General features: G+C 41.0%; 1 protein-coding gene across 7 annotated transcripts in view; it reads left to right on the top strand.

Moving 5' to 3' along the window:
* Positions 1-332: 332 nt before the first annotated feature.
* The window catches only part of PLXNC1 (plexin C1), a 56,421-nt gene continuing 37,261 nt past the window's right edge, over positions 333-19,492 (top strand). For 6 of the 7 annotated variants that reach the window (XR_006417085.1, XR_006417086.1, XR_006417087.1 and 3 more), the window contains exons 1-6: positions 333-841; positions 11,647-11,775; positions 12,773-12,907; positions 14,439-14,539; positions 17,028-17,145; positions 18,253-18,400. Coding sequence is in view for 4 of the 7 variants with exons in the window: in XM_044454931.1 (XP_044310866.1) it covers positions 461-841; positions 11,647-11,775; positions 12,773-12,907; positions 14,439-14,539; positions 17,028-17,145; positions 18,253-18,400 (1,012 nt within the window). In the remaining 3 variants the exon portion in view is untranslated. Of the gene's footprint in view, positions 842-11,646; positions 11,776-12,772; positions 12,908-14,438; positions 14,540-17,027; positions 17,146-18,252; positions 18,401-19,492 lie in introns of those variants that run through there. The other variant, XM_044454932.1, reaches the window with a different exon arrangement.

The raw sequence follows: 19,492 nt of genomic DNA, 5'->3' as shown, positions 1-19,492 counted from the left end.
GTTCCCGCACGCCATCAGCAGCCTGGCCGTCAGCCGCAGGCGCTTGCTGGTGGCCAGCGGCAACTGCTGGTACGACGTGGAGCCCTCGCTGGCCTCGCGGGGCCCGCGCCATTGCCGCGAGGCGCATGAGGGCTCGGTCAACAAGCTGCTGCTGCCCCTGGGCGACGGCCGCCTGCTCACCTGTTGGACGGAGCCGCGGGGCAGCTGCTACCTGCAGCGCGTCGGCGCCACCGACAGCCCGCCGAAGGAGTTCGGGCAGGAGCTGGTGAGCTGCCTGTCGCGGGGCTCCGCCGCCGGGACCGTGTACCACAACCCCGGCTCTGGCTGGTACCTGGTCACGGCCACGACGCACAGCCTGAACGACTCGGCGGAGCAGTGCACCCCCGCGGACAGCGCGGCCCGGATCGCCGTCAACATCAAGGGCGAGGACCAGGTGGTGTCCGAGGGTCGGCAGCTGACCATGGCCAAGGAAAATTTCTTGTTCTTCGTCGACGTCTTCCTGTGGAACAAGCACTTCTTCTTTCCCTACTATCACTACAACCTAAGCATGGAGCCCAGGATGCTCATCTCGAAGCAAGACCTCTCGAACAATGATTTCCAGTTTCACGGCCAGAAGGTCTTGCAGTGCGACCGCCGGACCCAGATCCTCTCTTCCGCTTACATCCAGGAGCGCGCCCTCTGGGTTGGGATCTTCGCCTCTGGTAAGGTGGACTTAGCTCCGACTTCTACAGCCCTTTGCATCTTTGACCTGAGCCAGGTGGTGTACAACCTGGAAGGCTGCAGTTACAGCTCTTTCACAGAATTCATCGCGGGCTTCTCGCCTGATCCGACGAAGAGTTGTGTGAGTAGTTTGGGTTGATTTAATAACATACCTGGTCAGAGAGTGAAGGTCCATCTCACCTAGTCGGGTTGTCCTTGACTTCAGCAGCCAGATGCTTAAGGCAGATAAAACATTGCAAAGATGTAGAATATTCTGCAGGCTCATTTTAGTATGTTTGGTCTTGCAACAACCTATGAGGCAGGTTAGTGTTTGCAGGCTACCCAGGAATAAGTGAGGCTGAATGCAGTGACTTAGCTGTCCAAAGTTTTCTAAAACTGCCAAAACAGTGTCATTATTCCTATGGGCTCTGAGTGGTTTTTCTAACGCTTTGTAAAGCCCCACAGTATAAACACATGCAGCACATTCTTAGTCCAGATTTTATCCCATGATTACACCTGGAAACATTGTGTGCATCATACAGCTGTTGTCGATGGAAATGCGAATGCACATTACTTCTAATTTGTAATTACAAACAAATTAAACACTTCTAATTAATTTGATTTTTAGAATTTTGGCAGTTGTGATGTCCCAGGTTTGCAGAACTGATTTTAGATGGGAAGTCAGAGGGCAGATTAGACTAGAATGGTTGGGGAATCTGTGTACGTTTTCACTCACTGTGCAGCTGTAACCATAACATTACTGCAGAACTTAATGGTACCTGCTCTCTTCCTATTTATATGTCATGTTTAAATGTAGTTCCTATTCTTCAGCTTACAGAAGATCTAAGAGCAGCTTATTAAAAAAAATAAAGTACTACCCACAAAAATAAACAGCCACAGCATTTTTAAGACCAGCATTCTTTGATATTCTAAAAAGATTGGTGGGAAAAAACCTAGATATCTTACTAGGTATTTAAAAATTTTCATATGTGGAAGGATCCCTGTGACAGGTTTCATTTGGGAAAGCTTTTCATAACATGGCAGCCACACAAAAAAAGTTGAAATGGTATTGAGCATCACTGTTGATAGTGGTAGCATCTGAAGCAGAGTTTCTTCTGATTAGTAAAACTGCACAGATGGCATTTGGCTGACAGTGGATGGGTAAGACATGATAGGAGACCTCTCCTAAGATGCTGACCCAGGCAATTTGGGCAGTGATCCTGCACCTACTTAACTGAAAGTGGGTGTTGAATTCACTTGAGTAGATAGAGGTAGGATTGCACTGCATAGCGTAATATTGTGATAACATAGCTTTTGGTATACTTCATGGGCTCAAAAATTATACCTATCAAAACACTGCAAGCCACTCTTGCTAATGTTATGTTGGAAAAACTCTATTGCGTTCCCTACACTATATATTTCATTGTTATTGCATTTCATTCCCACTAGCTTCTCAAGAAACCCACAGTGGCATACATATTCAATATCGAACAGAATTTGTAAGGCAGGCTAGTTTAACAGATCTAGGGAGATGTTGATAAGACTCTGGTGTGCCCACAACTGGAGTACTGCATCCAGTTCTGGGCTCCACATTATAGGAGAGACTGGCTAGGTTAGAATCAGTTCAGTGCAGGGTCAACGGTAGCCTGGTTGGGTGGGATGACATATGAGGAGAGATTGAGGGAACTGGGTCGTTTCAGCCTGGAGAAGAGGAGACTCTGAGGGGATCTTTTAGTGACTCATAAGTATGTGAGGGGATGTCATGCAGAGGAGGGCCATGACTTGTTCTTTCCTGCAGTGGAGGTGTTCCAGTGGGGCAGCAAAGTTAAAGGAACCAGGTTTCAGGTTGGATGTCAGGAAGTACTTCTGGTTGGTTAGGACTCCTGAGATATGGAATGGGTTTCCAAGGGAGGTGGTTGAGGCCCCATCAGTGAGGGTATTCAAGGAAAGATCGGACAACCACATGTTGGGGGTTACATGAGTGGAGCTGGCTGGAGCTGGGGGTCAGACTAGATGGCCCAGGAAGACCCTTCTGTCTTGTTTTGTTTCTATGTTTCTAACAGATAGTGACTGGCTAAAACTGAAATGCATTTTTTGAACTTAGTGGGAATTTTACCCTAGGTCGTCAAAGTCCAACATTATCCACTTCATCACTTTGATCTGCTATGCATGCCTGTAACTAGTGTGATATTTAGCAGTCTTGCAAAATACAAGAAATCTATATTCACTTCTGTTATTGGACCTTTTATTATCTTAAAGAAGCAACAGCTGTAAATCCATTGCAAGCAAAGGCACATAATAGAGCATGATCAAGTCCATTTGGTGTTCATGGGGGAGAGATTTAAGTGTGCATTCCCCCCTTGCAGTCAGTGCCCCAGAAAATACTAGTTGTTGGATGAGTCAGAGTTAGGAAGAAATGATACCCAGCTGTGCTGCAATTTGTTAGACCTTGTGACATTGCTCAATAGATTAGGCAGGAGCTTGAGCTTTGCAATGGGAAACACACTTAGGTGTTTTTAAAGGGACTTTAAATTTAATATTGCACATAAAAATGTACATTAAGATCTATGCCTTAAGTATTAACATTGAAATGATCACAACTCTTTGAATCAAAACAGTTTGCTGCTGTAGTATCATATGCTATCTAAAACAGTTTGCAAAGCTGAACAATTACTCTGTAATAATTCTATGTAGTTGCACCAGCAAAGATAGAGGGTGAATGTCATCCTTGAATTTTATCAAAGAATTCTTGTGACATTCATACCCCAGATTTGGGCACAGTGAGAAATCAGTGAGATTTATTTCTGGAGCATTATCCTGATGCAGAAGCTGCTCCCCTGTGTGAGGAGTGCAAGGTGGGTACAAAAAGCAATTGCGTAATCGCACGCCTGTTCAGTGACCCCTTACTGCTCCCCAGAAGCCTGAGGAAACATTCAGTTAACCTACTTTGGGTGTCAGAACTCTGACTGATGTGTTCAATGGTATAAACAAACTCGACACAGAACTTTACTAGTGTGATATCTAAAACCAAGGTCCTACCTAGGTGAGAACAGAATTCTTGTTCCAAGCTGGAGTTTTCTCATCCTTTTAAGTCCCTTCTGCAGAGTGTGAGCCCCTCTAAAGGCGAGCAGCTCTCCTAAGTTTCCCAGCCTCACACTATAGCATTTCAGGACAGATTATGTTAAACGAAGAGTGTTTATAAGGAGTATTGGGAGCTGACTAAAGAGCCAAACCATTGGTCTATCTAGCTCTATATGACCCATACTGGCAGGCTTCAGGGTTTCAGAGTGGAGTCTTTCCCTGCCTGAAATCTGGACTCCTGAATGCAAAGTGAATGCTCTTTCTCTGAGATTCTTCCTTTCCTGAAGCGCAAATGCCTAGGATGAAAACAACTGCAAGACCACACCATGACTGCTTGACCTAGTGTATGATAGGATCTTTCATCAGTCCCCAAAACCTTCCTCACCTTACAGTGAAAGACCTTGATTTTATTAACCTCCAGCTTTCGCTAATCACTTGAAGTTGTGAATAGTCTCTTCCACCCAATTTCCACTCTGTCTCTTTATATTTGTGTAGCCCAATGTTCCTCTGCTTTTGCCCATGTGCATTTCTGTCCTCAGCAGACTGAAATAAGATGTTGTTAGCCAGGCAGAATATGTATGTTCTATAATGGAAATTTCTTGGGCTAGGAGTACATAATTACACTTGTCAGTAGAATTGGCTTTAGCTGCTTCACAATAGATGATGCTTAAAGGAGTCTGACACCTCCGCAGCATTGTGACCCATGTCCAGAGAAATGTATCTTATGGATATGAAAAGATATGAACAGCTGCTAATCAGGGTGTATTTGATTTAAATCAAATCAATTTAAATCACTAGTCAGTAAGACTAGATTTAAATCATGGTTTTCTGCATAATTTGCACATTCGCCTATCTTACCCGTAGGTGGAGGAACTTCATTAAAATATTCCCAAACTGGATCTCTCTTATGGCCTGTTGCCGTTACAGGTTTTCTCCTCCAGGGAAAGAGTAGTATGTTAAATCTCAGGCTGTACACAAAAAGATGCAAAGATTTGTGGAGCATTTGGCTTAAATAGTTTCGCTTTCATTTTTTCTGCTTGCCCTTCCTTTCTTATGGTTAGCTTCTTGTGCAGATCTATTTCATCTATCATCTTCTATTCATTTAATTTTTGGAAATTTAGTACTTAAGAGATAAGGGATTGATTCTGTATACATAGCTTTGCAAAGGAACAATGGGATTAAGGTCTTTTTCTAAACTCTGCATGTTTATTTTATAACATTTTTGCTGTGAAGAAGAGGCATGTGATCTTTGCAGACACAAATTCACAGCTTTGAGTACTGTAAAACCAAGCATCTGTGATAACATATCTTAGATAGAAAAATTGTCCAGTATTCCTACAGACACCTCTGCAAGAGCATGACATTGGGAATAGATTAATGCAATTCACTTACCAAAAAAATTTAAACATTGCATGAATATACAGCCTCATGCTACATAATTGAAAATCAATCCTTATTTCACAATGAAGAACCTTTGGCATATAATGTGTCTTAGGTAGATAGCTATGCTTAGATATTTCCTCAAAAAGGATTTTATTTTTTAAAACTCCAATTTAAAATTTAAAAATCTGATTTAAATAAAAAAATCCATTTTATTTTATTTATCATTCTTCACCCTGGTGCTAACTAGGTTGGGTAGTGCTCATTGATCCATCTTTGTCACTTGAGACCCAGGTGACTTAAAGTGCCTCCTACCTTGGCTTGTAGCCCAGTTGTTCCTCTACCTGGACAGGGATAATCTGGCTCTGGTAATCTCCAGATTAGATTACTGCAATGCACTTTATTTTTCAGAGGCTGCGCTTAAGACCATTCAGACACTGCAGCTAGTGCAGAATGTGGCAGTCAGATTATTAACTGGGACCAAGAGTTCTAAACATATAAGACCAGTTCTAGCCTGTCTGTATGCATCTTGTACCAATTCAAGGTACTGGTCTTAACCTATAAAGCCCTACACAGCTTGGAACTACTGTTGGCGTGCATCTCCCAGCCCGATCCACATGGATTAATTGAAAAGACCCTGGTGTGCAAAATGCCATTTTTAATATATAACCTATGATTGGAGGTTGCAGTATGATGTCCAAACAACCCACAGTTAGCCTAATTCTGGTATCTGGGTTCAGATGTTACACAGCAACCTTCTGTTTGGCCAATCAGATGTTGCATATTGAAAAACGGTGGTGGCATGCATGTGCCATGGAAAAATGTGAATTAATTACTCCATGATTCGCTGTGCAAGTGAACTGGATCAAAGTGTTCAGCTTTGATGCCATGCAGCAACGTGTAATTGGACAAATTGGAAGTTGCATATTTAAAGGGACAGTGGTGTATGTGCAGAATACAACTTAGCAAAGCATGGGTTAATGAGCAGTGTGCCATCATTCCATGCAAGCATGGTTATTTTGTAAGTGTGCTTCCACACAAGCCTTTTAATTTGTAATCACCATGCCCCATTCGTGGAACCTTACAGCAGGCCCTCATCTTGTAGCCCTCCCATGTTGTAGTCTCTTCCATCTTTGATGGAGCTCCCATCTAAGAGTGCCCTGAGCATTGCTGAAATCCCTACTTCACATATTCTGGAACAACCCTAAAGACATCCATTAGAGTGGGAAACATGGATAGGAAGATTATCTGTTCATTGCTTTCTCAGTGTGGATGACTGTAGACTGCATATTGCTTTCCTCACCATGTGTGTCGTACATGTAAACTAATCTTTCAGTACAGCATATCTGAAACATTTCTGCACAGTAGCTAAATGCAGTAGTAAATGTAAATGCCATTCACCATGTCAAATTCAGCTAAGTTAGGGACCCTATATGCAGTGCAGATAATCCATGATTTAAGCATTTAGTATGTTACTGTTTACCCTCATGTAATGCACAGTCAGTCCTGTGGCTTCCATGTGATGGTCATAACATGAAGACCAGTTCTAAGAGGCCTTGCATTGGGTTGTTTGGCTTTTTTACCTAAAGCAAAGCATGTAGAGAAGTCCTCATTATAAAATGAATTCTTTCTTTTCACTTCTTAGCCTTCACATGAGAGTCTTATGCTTCCAATGAACTGTGATTTTATTTCTTGCAAGCCTTGTGATATATAAAACTGCCCTGTGAAGGCATCCTGCATGAAGTCATCTCTGTGGACCTAATATTTTGCTGCTGATTGACTCTCTGACAGCAGGGATATAAGGATAGAAGAAGCTCAAGACAGAGAAGTTTCTGTTCTATGTTCCTTAATCTAGCATTATCTATGCTGTTACTTCAGCCAAGATGGTTAGGCTTCATAAAACATTTCTTAGCTTGTCACTCATCCCTGAGACTGTGGTGTGGAGTTTGTGTGTAGCACCCCACACTGCCACTGCACCACCAAATTTTCCATCAAAATTCAGTGACACAGGAGCAAAGAGCCTTCAATTTTTCCACATTGCAAAAGGAAAACTGTGGTTTTAGGGGAAATTGGAGCTTTTTACTAGATACACATTTGGTGGTAGTCACAGGGTGCAATGGTGGGTTCTAGGAAGGGGTAATTGCTCCTGGAACCTCTAGTATAGTGGTGGTGAACCTATGGCACATGTGCCACAGGGGGCACACAGAGCCCTCTCTGTTGGCGTGCAAGCCAAGTCGCCCCAGCATCGCCCCAGCAGCTGAGCATTGGATTACAGTATACATAGGGGCCATGTGCATGCTCAGAAAGGAGTAGCGGTGTCAGGCAATGACCTCACAAGCCGCGACTCAGCGCAACTCGTTGGAGTTCTCCCATGGCCGGTCACTGCACTGCCAGAGAGAGAGAGAGAGAGAGAGAGACAGAGAGTTGCCTGGACTGGCTGTGAGTTGTTTTTCCTAAACTAAAACCTCAGTTTTCAGGTTTTATTGCAGTGTTGGCACTTTGCAATAAATAAGTGGGTTTTGGGTTCCAGTCTGGGCACTTGGTCTCTAAAAAGTTCACCATCACTGCGTTAGGGTTAGAAAAATGAAGTGTCCTGGTATGATTTTGATGGCTTGAATGTGTTTAGAATGGGCAGAAATGATTAACTGTGCAGAAAAAGCTAGTCAGGGAAAGCTTTTTGAAAATCGTGCTTTTTCAATAGAACTTTTGCTCTATATTAGGGTTAGGGGTAGAAAAACGAGGTGCTCTGGCATGATTTTGATGCTTGGAATGTGTTTAGAATGGGCAGAAATGATGAGCTGTGCAGAAAAAGCTACTCAAGGAAGGCCTTTTGAAAATTGCACTTTTTCAATGGTATTTTACCCCTATATTAGGGTTAGGGGAGTGCACCAGGGTAGGGTTAGAGCACTGGTGGTGAACCTATGGCAAAAGTGCCACAGGGGGGTGCAGAGCTCGCTCTGTCGGTACGTGAGCCAAGTTGCACCAATATCGCCCCAGCAGCCGAACATCGGATAGCAGAGCACATAGGGGCCATGCGCATGCCCTGAAAGGAGTAGTGCGCCAGGTAATGACGTCACATGCCGCAACTCATTAACTGCAACTTGTCCGAGCTTTTGCATGGCCAGTCAGTCATCGTGCTGTCAAGGATATATATATATATTTGCTTGGACTGACTGTGAGTTGTTTTTCCTAAACTAAAACCTCAGCTTTCAGGTTTTATTGTAGTGTTGACACTTTGCGATATTTAAATGGTTTTTGGGTTGCAGTTTGTGCATTCAGTCTCTAAAAGGTACGCCATCACTGCTCTAGTAGTTGCAAGCTCATATATTAGGCTTTTCTTGTTATTTCCAGATGCAGCTTCTGAGTTGTATCAGAGGTCTCTTCAAAATTCTGAAGTCCTCCAGGGTTATAAGTGGCTTATTGGGTGGCACAGGGAGCTACATGCAGAAATGGTAGTGAGCTTTGCACAGAGGTTAGCTGATCAGTGTTGCTTTTCTGGCCTACTCTATGGGACTCTATGGGAGGAATCCTGATAATTTGAGGTCTCTTGGTTGTGGTCTCCATTTGGAATGAGGTAATATCCCGGACTGCAGTTTCAGTAACTCCCAAACATCCTCAACCCCATCATACAACTGTGTTAGCTTCCTAATCTCCTAAGGAGCTGGAAGTAGTGAAACAAGACTGAAAACTACAGACAAATACAGCACGTCTTGTAATGAATATTATGAAACATAAGAATCCAACTTTAGTCTTATTTAACTAGATATGACGTTTGTCCAAAATTGGATTCCATTGGCCATTATTACTGAGGGCTTTCCTTCTATTTCCTATAGTAGGTCCAGCCCCTCTCCTGCCAGTTCCAGTTAGGACTGTAGCTGGAGCAAAGGTCAATTCCCCTTCACCCCAGACCACAGCCCTGTCAAGCTGCCCTGCCAAATGGTCTATTGCTTAAAGAAGCAGCAACCACGTGGGATCTCACTGGATGACAAAAGCCACACCTAGTATTTTTCCAGACTATTGCCATTATCTGTCCTTTGATCCAGAATGTGAGTTGCTTATGTGTGTGTGTTTGTAATTGATACATAAAGGTTTAAGAAGACAGACAAAATCATTATGGTATTGACATAAAAGCTATAGAATAGGGGTCTATAGACTTGCTTAACGGAAGAGCCACATATAGTAAATGTCAGATGTTTGAGAGCTGCAAATGGACATTCATGGGCGGCGGCGGCAGCAAGTGGTCAGGGGGCGCCCAAGTGTACCCACCGTGGCAAGTGACGAGCTGCAGAATAAACTCAAAGAACTGCATGTGGCTCCCGAGCCTCAGTTTGGCCATACCTGCTATAGACACAGGAGCATTTGACTACTGGAAGGCAAAATTAACCAATTCTTGCCCAAGATGACAAACTAGATGTCTTTACAAAATTGAGAAGATGCTTGCCTAATACCATGAGACTCAGCAAACTAGCATGAAATATGTTCATTGTAGGACAATTTATCTTTTTTTCTCACCTAGTCCCCTTGGGTTGAATGGAAAAGAAGCTTCATATGTTTGATTCAGAATTTTATTAAACCATATGTTCAGAATCATATATTTATGGCCTACTTCAAACTGGATGGGAGTTATGTACAAAATCTGATGCTTTATGAAAAAAAATCCCTTCCTAATCTAAAAGGCAGGTCTCTACATATGTAGTCCTGTTGAAATCCCACTGTTAATCTATTTGACAGAGGGAAAGGGGGGAGCTGGATTCATTTCTTTCATTCTCCATTCTTTACTAAACAGCCCTTTTTTCTGAAAAGCTACACAAATATACTCCTTTGTTACCCTGTTTGCAGTCCCTTGCAGCAGTCATGGAGCCTAGTTAAAGAATTATAGTTAAAGAAACATTTTATCATTTTTACCACATCATGTTTTAGTACAAAGTTAATTACTTGGGCAAGGAATTTGTTAAGTGTTTCATTTCTTTGGTTTTGGGCCATTAACATTTTACTGATTTCAGATTTTAAGTCTTTACCTAATTGAGTGGGGTTGGTTTGTCATTTGTTTTTAATTTTTTGCAATGAGTAAAGAACTATAATTCTCCCTTTTACTACAGACTTTAGTATAGGTTGCCACATATAATCTTTTGCTAGGCTAGCCAGGCACAGCTCACTTTATTCACGGAAAATGCAAACCTAATAACATGATACTGTGGTAGGATGCGTCAGTGCAGCTAAACTCATGATCAAAGAAGACATGTGCTAATAAGACATGGTTCTTATCCCTATGAATGCATACAGTGTTCCATAAAATAAATGTCTGTCTGTGTCCTACTTTTAATTCTACAAGGTTTCATGCCCTCTTTTATAGTAATGTAACATGCCTTGAATACATTGTATATTAGATCCTAATCTTTTCTAGATTTAAGTCTATGAATAATCTGCTAGTGACTTTGGGTATCAAGGTTGTGTATGTGATAAGGCTTCTTGTTCAGACACAACACTAAACAAAGTTTATCATTAGAACAACAAGCATAGCCTCCTCCTGGGCTCCCACAGTTATCCCCTTTCTGTTGGCATGGCTGCAAAGAGGAGACTGGAAACTACTTTCCATTTTAGATTAATTGCAGTTTAACATGTTGTCTGAGCTCGCAGCAGTAGCTTGAGGAATTCTGCTTAGTTCTGAGTCTGGTTAATGAAACTAGCATCTGCATAAACTGAGGTTTCAAGTTGTCTTGTTTTCCCAGCCATAGTTAATATTAACCCTAGGATCACAATCTGTTACAAAGCAGGAGCAGGGGAGGGGGCGGGGGGGCGTATCAGTACAATACGGCAGGCTGGATGTTGCAGCAGCCAGCGGAGATCCTGGTGGAGCCTGAGACACCGTTCAGACGGAACCCTTTTGTACTATACCCTTAACGAAGGGCTGCAGCAGGTTTCATCCAGGTTTCAGGGTCCCTGCTTCCACTGCAGTGCTTGAGCCCTGACTCTTCAGCCCCTGAGTCAGTGCCCTGAGTCAGGCACCAGTGAACCCAAGGGTCATAATATGCCCTGCCATTTGCCTGGATCAAGCTGACATAGCAAACAGCTGCCAGTTGAAATCAGAAGTGAAATCTTCTGAACTTCTCCTTATGGCAGCACTATGAGTGTGAGACAAGGGGAGGCTCATTCTCTTAACATTACACTGTGAGTTAGCTCTACTTCTCAGTCAGCCCGATAGATCTTTTCAGTAAAGATTCACAGTAATAATGGTTGGTGCCCTTGGTAAAATAACATGCTTTATCCAAACATGTAGTTTGATGTTCAAAAGGGAAGGTGCTCTTGCACTCACATTCTGTTGCATGAATTGGAAACTGGGTAGATAGGCTTTTGGCCTGACTCAACAGTGCTCTCTTTCGTTCTTGGATTTCCAGCAGCTGCAGCAGTTACTGGAAAAATAATAACTGTGAACATGCAATGTAATGATGTCTACTAATTTTTTTTATCTTCTGTTTGGCTGCTTAGGACAGGATAGCATGGCCAGTCAATAATGCAACATCTCTGAGTCATTCTAATTTGGCATCCGTTTATGGCATTGTGATACTGAACAAGACAGTTTTGTTTCTGGGGACAGGAAATGGACAATTACTGAAGGTAGGCCTGGATAGTTAACTTCATGATTCCCTGTGATTGCGTCAGGGCACAGATCAAGGTTATGTAAGTTGCGATAACATGCTTTATTTTACATCTGGTATTATGCTTCCCGACTTCAATTTTATTCTTAAGGTAAAGTACAATGTTAATAGCAAAGTAGCTAAAATACTTTGTGGAATGAGAGAGACCACTCCATGCATACCCTTGTTTGTATCTTTAGACCTTTCCATTTCACTGTAGAGGAAGGAAAAACTCAGTGTGTGCAAACCACTACCTGGTCAGATTGAAAAACTAAAAATGGCAGCAGCACAATTCATATTGTGAATATTTCTTTTTTCCAAAGTCACTTCCTCTATCATCTGAAAATTATAAGAGGCTGAAAGGTTTATGATGGAGAAAAATGTAATTTTTCGTGTTCTCTTCATAGATAAGAGTATTCATTAGATTATCCATTAGGTAAGAAGCAATTTGCTTCTTGCCATTGAGCAGCATTGTCTCCAGATTAGGCCTCCAGGAGAGAAAGAGGTGCATGTGGACATCTGAATAGCTTATTTTTGTAATTCTGCATCATCTGCCACACTGCACACAGTGCAGAATAATAATGGTGATGGTCATGTTTATATATTTGTGAACATAATATAGAATAAAGAAGAATATGGGTTATAATTGTATAATGTTAACAACCATTCATCTTCGTGACCAGAGGCTGTGGAAACTGCACACATGACTTCGTTTTCTTTCCTTCTAACTGTCCTTCTAACTTCAGAAGACAGAAACTAGAGGAGGCAGCCGAGTTTGATACATGCAGTCTCTGTCGTGCTTCCCTGGGTTGAACGCTGTGGCTGTATGTGGTGTTTGCTAGCCTTTTTCTAGCATCTTCCCAACATGTCAGCATTGAAATGCTGGTGATGGGTGGGGGTAGGGAGTTAGGAAGCTGGCTCTTTAATAATTGCATGCAGGCTTGTGATGCTTACCTTTATGCATTATGTGATTCTAGGTTATTCTTGATGAAAACATGGAGCCAAATTGTCCAGACATCTTATATGAAATTGCAAAAGAAACAGCAATTTTTCACAAACTTGAACTTGACCCTACTGATGAGGATTACATCTATCTACCATCCAATAATGAGGTTGGCTAAATACTACATAATGCTTTTGAGCAGTTAATAAAGTGTGACTTCCAGAGTTGGCTATCTAACTTCATCTTGCCAAGTCCTGGTTAATTGAAGTTCAGCAAACCTGATGGAAGTCTTTACTATTATTCTGTAGAACAGTATCTTGACTATCAGCAGGGTTGATTTCTGGTAAACAGAGACCCTAAACCCTGAAAGTGAGTTAATTCGTTCTGAGTATTTTGGGAGATTTCTTATCATACCATTTGCCATTGTGTAACAGAATCCCATTGTCTTGCATGAGCATGAAGTCTTCAAGGATGAACTGATGAAAAGAAGAGAAAGAGGGGTGCCAGTCCATGTTGTCTCCAATCAGGTCTCCATTGTTCATGGAACTGGAGTAGACACAGAATTTATCCTTATGAGGAATGTTTGGAGGGGTAATGAGAAACCTTGCTCTCCATATCAGGGGCAGTATCTAACGATCCCCACAAGCTAGTGGGACCCACCACCAGTGTAACAGGAACCCAGGAGATCCTGAAGTAAAGGGAAATAAGGACAGGCCACTGGAGCTGGCAGAAGAGCATTCTGTTGGGTTGTCCCATTCCATTTCTGCTTGTTTCCAGAGCTACTTTAGGAAGTGTTGGTCCAACAGAAATAATGAGAGCACTGCAACAATATTTGATACTGCCCTAGAAATTTATTTATTTATTTATTTATTAAAACATTTTTATGCCGCCCCATTCGCCGAAGCCTCAGGGCGGCTTACAACAATAAATTAGATCCATTAGATAAATAAAAATTAAAATATATACATTAGAATAAAAAATATACAATATAAAATAAGCCGATAATCTCTAATATCGGCTAAAATATCGGCTAATACTTAATGCTACTCTCAAGAACATATTGTGGTATAGAGTGTCAAAAGCTGTAGAAAGATTTAATAGAATTAATAGAGTGCAGTTGCCCCTAGCATTCTCTGCTCTTGGATCATTATGAAAGACTACAGCCATTCTAGGCCAGAAGCCAAATTAGCAGGTTGGTGGTTTTTAAGAATACCACAGACTTCAGGGGGACTACTTATTCAGCAAGCTTTCTTAGAAATGTACGTTTAGAAGCAGAGTTGTGACTGGCTGGGTATCTGTATGCATAGTAGCTTTAAAGCCCTTTTTATCTTGCTTTGTCTGAATGAAGAACAACATAAACAACTCTGGAAAAAGACTTGCCCTTTGCCAGCCAGCCCAGGATGGACTCAAGGCCCACTCACTTCCCCCGCTGAATTACCATACGTCTGATCATCCTAACTCGACAAACAGGACAAAGCTAATCCTAAATAACATAGTAACATACCTGAATACAAAATGCTCATAATACAATTTTCCTGTCTTCTTTTTAAAAGTGTTAGTTATTGTTAGTTTGTAACGATTCATTCCCATGCTAATGGGTTCATATTCTATTATAGTATATTATCCTTGGGTTCATATTATTTGAACTTTTGAAAACATTGACTAGCGATTTCCAAAAATGAATGTTTTCTGCCTTTTAGATCAGAAGAATACAGGTTGCAAACTGCAGCAAGCATGTTTCCTGTAAAGACTGTTTATCTGCGATGGACCCACACTGTGGATGGTGTCATTCGAAGACAAGGTATTTTGTTTTGGTTGTTGGTATACATTAATAAATACTTCATCTGCATTAAATTTTTATTCTTAATTGCCTGTGGCGGTGCGGTGCTCTTACCTGATTTCTGAAGAAAGCCACATTGTGTGATACAAAGCAGCTCTCCCTAAGGTGCCTCTTGCCAAGGAAGGGAATTACACCATTTGCCATTGTGCAATCAAATCACATTGTCTTGCATAAGCATGCAGACTTCAAGGCTGAGCTATGAAAAGAATAGAAAGAGGCCGATGTCATCAGCATGATGATGATCCCTAGACCATGTTATCTCCATTCAGCCCTCAGTGTTCACTGGGGGGGGGGGGGGTGGAATTAACCGCTACAGGGAATACAAGCTCACATTAGCATAGTGGTGTAAGTATTTTGGCTGCACTTACAGGCACAATTCTTGGGCTCAATTCATTGTGAATTATTCATTGTTTAGACTCCTGGGCAAGTCTAAAGTAAATCAGCCCTCAGCAGATCACTTCTATACTTGTGCACAGTTTCCATCCATTTCAAAGGAATGTATGTGGAAGAACTTTCTAGTAGCTGTGCCAGTGATCTTGTTTTGCCTTTTCAACTTGTGCCCCACATCCTTGGCTCCTGGTTGTAAGTTGAACTAGTCCTTGCACAGGAGGAAACTCAACATCATCACCTGACCTTAGAAAACATAAGAGACTGTAAAGGAGAAGGCATTCTGTACAGTATGTAGTGCCCAAGCTGGCTAGGACAGGTTTGAACAAGCTTGGCATCCTGCACTGAGTTATGTCAACAGGATAGTACTGTCTGTGTGGCTGCTGGAGTACCAGTATACCCAGCATGTCCTGTGGACCATGAGCCTGAAACTTCTGGTCTTAGTAAAGTTGCCCTTAATAATTAATTAATGCAATGTAATCTGTAGGTTGAATTTTTTTTAGGTTGAAATTTTTTATTAAATATAATCTGTAGGGGTCAGTAGGTTTGGGATCCTAATGCCTACAGGTCTGCCTTCCCTTTGAATCCAGCTTTTTATTCTCTGAAGTCGTCTTTGAGGTCCTTTACACATTCCTTTCTCTTCTGAGTTATGTTGTATGTTTTTTCTCCCCAAAGATAGATTGTTTCCTACTTTGGTATTACTCAGTCACTTCCTTTCCATCAAGCACTTTATTTGTCAGCTGCATAGATTCCTTTTGTTTAGAATAAATGAAAGGAAGTACTTCACACAAATTGGCTTATGGGATGTCGCAAAATGACCTGATTGTTATTAACTTGGAAATAGAATCTTGAATATGTCTTGGCTGGAGAATGGTGGGAGTTGTGGGACTTCTGTCTGTCTCAATATCATAGCATTGGGCCCTATGGCTTTCAAGGAGAGGGACCAGTGGCTCAGTGTTAGAGCACTTGCATTGCATGCAGAATTTCCTAGACTTCTCAAGACAGAACTAAGGACTCCTGCCTGAAACAGAATAACTACTGCAAGGCAGTGTCAGTGCTACCGAACCAGGTGGCCAAGGGTCTAGCTCAATATATGGTAGATTCCTGTGTTCCTAGTAGACTAGCCTTCCCCAACTTAAACCCTTCCAGATATTTTGAGCTTTGGCTCCCACAATCCCTGACACTGTTCATACTGGTTCAGGTTGATGGGAATTGTAGCCCAAAACATTTGGAAGGCAACCCATTGGGGAAGGCTGTATTCAACAAATCTGTGGAGGATAATCCATCAATGGCTATTAGGCATGAGGTATAAATGGGATCTGTCTGCTCAGGGAACTTTTCTTGTGGAAGCAGTTGCTGATGCAGAAAAACATCAGGGGAGGGTTATTGCCCAGGGAGTGGTCTGGAACACCTACTTATATAGCATTGTTGGAGCTAAGTGAACAAGGACCAGATCAGTGCCTGGATAAAACCCCGAGAGCCCCACTTAAGCCCCTCTGAACTTTCCAAAGAAAGTGCGGTTTATATATAGATACACAACATAATTATGCCCTGCTTGTTGTTATAAGCTTGTTTTGGAAATAAAATGCTGCATGTGATTAGCCTTTGTGGTTCTCATTGCAATGATAATCTAGGTGGTTCTTCTTGTATTCTTAATGCTGAGCCTCCAAAACTGTCTAGAATTTCTTAGGATCTCAGGTTCACAGGATGATAAAATGGAATCAAGTGTGTATTTTTATGGTTTTAGAGCCATTAAAAAGCATACCATAAAATTTTTGATCAGTCCAATTGGTTTCCTATTTAAGTAGTACTTACATTGCTAGCAGACAGGATGAAAGCACCAGATTAAAAAGAAGTGATTGTATAGATGTTAAGAGATTTGAATTATCTGTGTTGCAGATTAGATATATGAAACATGATCTCTCAGACTTTTGAGAAATGAACAAGCAATGCAGAAATGTACAAACTGTTTGACTATTGAAATGCAATGAATGCAGACTTCTGCAGAGAATTATTAATGTTTTGCCTATTTCCGTGCCAAATGTTTTTGGATTTTCTCCAGCTGCACTTTAAAAGGTGAATGTTCTTTTACAAATAACTCAGAGAACTGGGCAAGCATAGTACATGGAACAGATAAATGCCTCAAAATCTACACATCATCTAAGCCTGACAGAGGTGAGGTATGTTATACATAATTTACTTGAATTTAATTGTTTATTTTATTAGACTAACAGGTGGACTAGAAAGAGATTATCATTAGCATATACATCTTGCATCGTTTTTGCAAATGAGGCTTTATGATCTGGAACTACTGAGTTTTTTCAGTGCTCCACACTGCTGGCTAAAACATATTGTCCAATCCTTTGTTTCTTAGTCTTTCATTGTCTAGCTGGGATTCTGTGCACAACAACTGAAGCATTCACATTCACTTGTTTTTGTGCACACCATCTAGGAAGGCCTTGTATAGCAAGGCTGTGCTTCACAGTGTTTCAGGAAAGGAGGCTGAAGATGCACAGGAAGATAGGACCTTTGGTTAGGTTTTGTTTTTAAAAACTGCCAATGATCTGTTATATGTATATACAGATATCTTTTCAAAATGAATAGTCTGCCTGAAGCATGAGAGCAAAACAATACTGAAAAGAAAATCATTGTTCACTGCAGAGCTTGAGAATGTATTGTTTCCATTGCAAAGGTAATGGAAAGCTGGGTTTCTCCTCTGTAGCAAGAGGCCATTCAGGTTCCTGCTTAAGAAAATGTTTAACTGTATTCTTTACCAATTTGGAGCCAATCTTGTGATCAGAAATTCTTTCTTCTACCTTTTTATTTTGTCATTCATGGTGCTGCACACTGATGCAAACCATGCTTAATACTCATGTAAACTGGACATTGAAAGCATGGTTTGAAGTGAGTTTCAAGCAATGCATACTGAGGAATCTAGTTTGCACAAAACATGCTATGTATCACTACCTATATGATACAAAACTGTGGAGAAGAGGGGGCAATGAGGAATCAGAATGCCATGTTTATAATAGAAATGTGTAGATTTACCCAAAAGGATTGTACAGCTCTCAGCAGGCTCCTACTACCCAGCCCTCCTTGGTAGAAGTTGGAAAAATAACTTTAATTTTTCTCATCCTGAACTTGCATTTCATTTTATCCCGAATGTTTTGACATAGCTTATCAACATTTGCACTGAGTCTTTTATCTGATTCTTCTCAATTTTTCTTCAGAGTTTCTACTAGAGTTTAAAAATCCTATTATCATTCTCAATTTTCACATTCTTTTAGATTTCTGTGACTGCAGTTGGTAATTCCTTAGGAAATTCCACTTGCAAAGTAATAAGTACAACAACCAAGAAACCTCTTTGTGAGAAAGTGAATCCAGACAATACAAACTGCTCCTGTCACCTAAACAAAACAGAGCTAATAGATAAAGGTATTTTGTTAATATTTTAACTATGACACTTGACATATTTCCCTGTCCTTCCTTCTGTATAAAAGTTCAAGGCCTTCACATGCTTATTGAATTCAATTAAAGGATTGAATTACAGCACTGATAAATATTTGTGTTTGGGTTTTTATATCATAATGTGCATGTGTGTGTATTTGCATATATTCATATGTTCCCATGGCACCCCATATCTAATAAAACTATTTAATAGAGGATACAATTCTGTTCCTTATATCTTCTGATATTCTATATAAACATACCCAGGTTATTGTAATTTTTATTAGAAAACTTCTGCTAGGTCAACAGCTGCAAAACCTGTGCACAGCAGAGACTGCAAACTAAAATGTAGTGAATATTGCTAAATTAGTGGCATAAAATTTGACTGTGTCTATCCATGGTAGTCAACTGGAATCTCAAGTGCCAAATCCTGGAATCTCAAGTGAGTTACTTTCAGTTGGTCCACCATTCTCAACTCTGCCATTGAATTTTTAGAGATTGTTTAGCCACAACCAGCAGTCTATAGTTAATTTTAGAAGATGCAGGAAATTGTCAAATAGACACAAGCTGTTCCACAGTACTTATCCTACTATTGTGCCATTCAAACAAAGTACATTGCATCAGAATTTCAGTTCCAGCCAGCTAAGTGCATGCTGGTGACTGCATGTGGAAAGGGTTATCAACTTTCTTTTTTCCTTAAATGTTATTTCAAGGACAAAAATTCCATGAACTTTATTGTGGTATTAGTGTGCACTGATCAGGAACTGTTCAACATTTGGAATTTCTACCTTAAAGATATATGGCAAAAAATAAAATTGTAACAGAATTTAAACAAATTATAGAGAAGATAGAACCAACTTGTTCTACACTGATCTGTCAGGCCATCTAGTTTCTCAGTAGTGGTATCTGGTTTTCCTTTCCTTTCCTTTCCTTGCATGGATTACTATAATTATTCCTCCTCTTAGCTATTTTTAGTCATTCCTGAAAACGTCTTAGCTGAACAACAGCATATACATTTCTTAATAAAACATATCTTTTTTCAGCCGTATCGTATTTTGCACTGTCTCTTGTTTTCCTGCT

The sequence above is a fragment of the Varanus komodoensis genome, unplaced genomic scaffold, assembly GCF_004798865.1.
Source record: "Varanus komodoensis strain SLA01 unplaced genomic scaffold, ASM479886v1 scaffold8, whole genome shotgun sequence".
Taxonomy (NCBI): domain Eukaryota; kingdom Metazoa; phylum Chordata; class Lepidosauria; order Squamata; family Varanidae; genus Varanus; species Varanus komodoensis.
The sequence above is the reverse complement of the archived record's forward strand: the minus strand, read 5'-3'. Positions and strand labels throughout refer to the sequence as shown.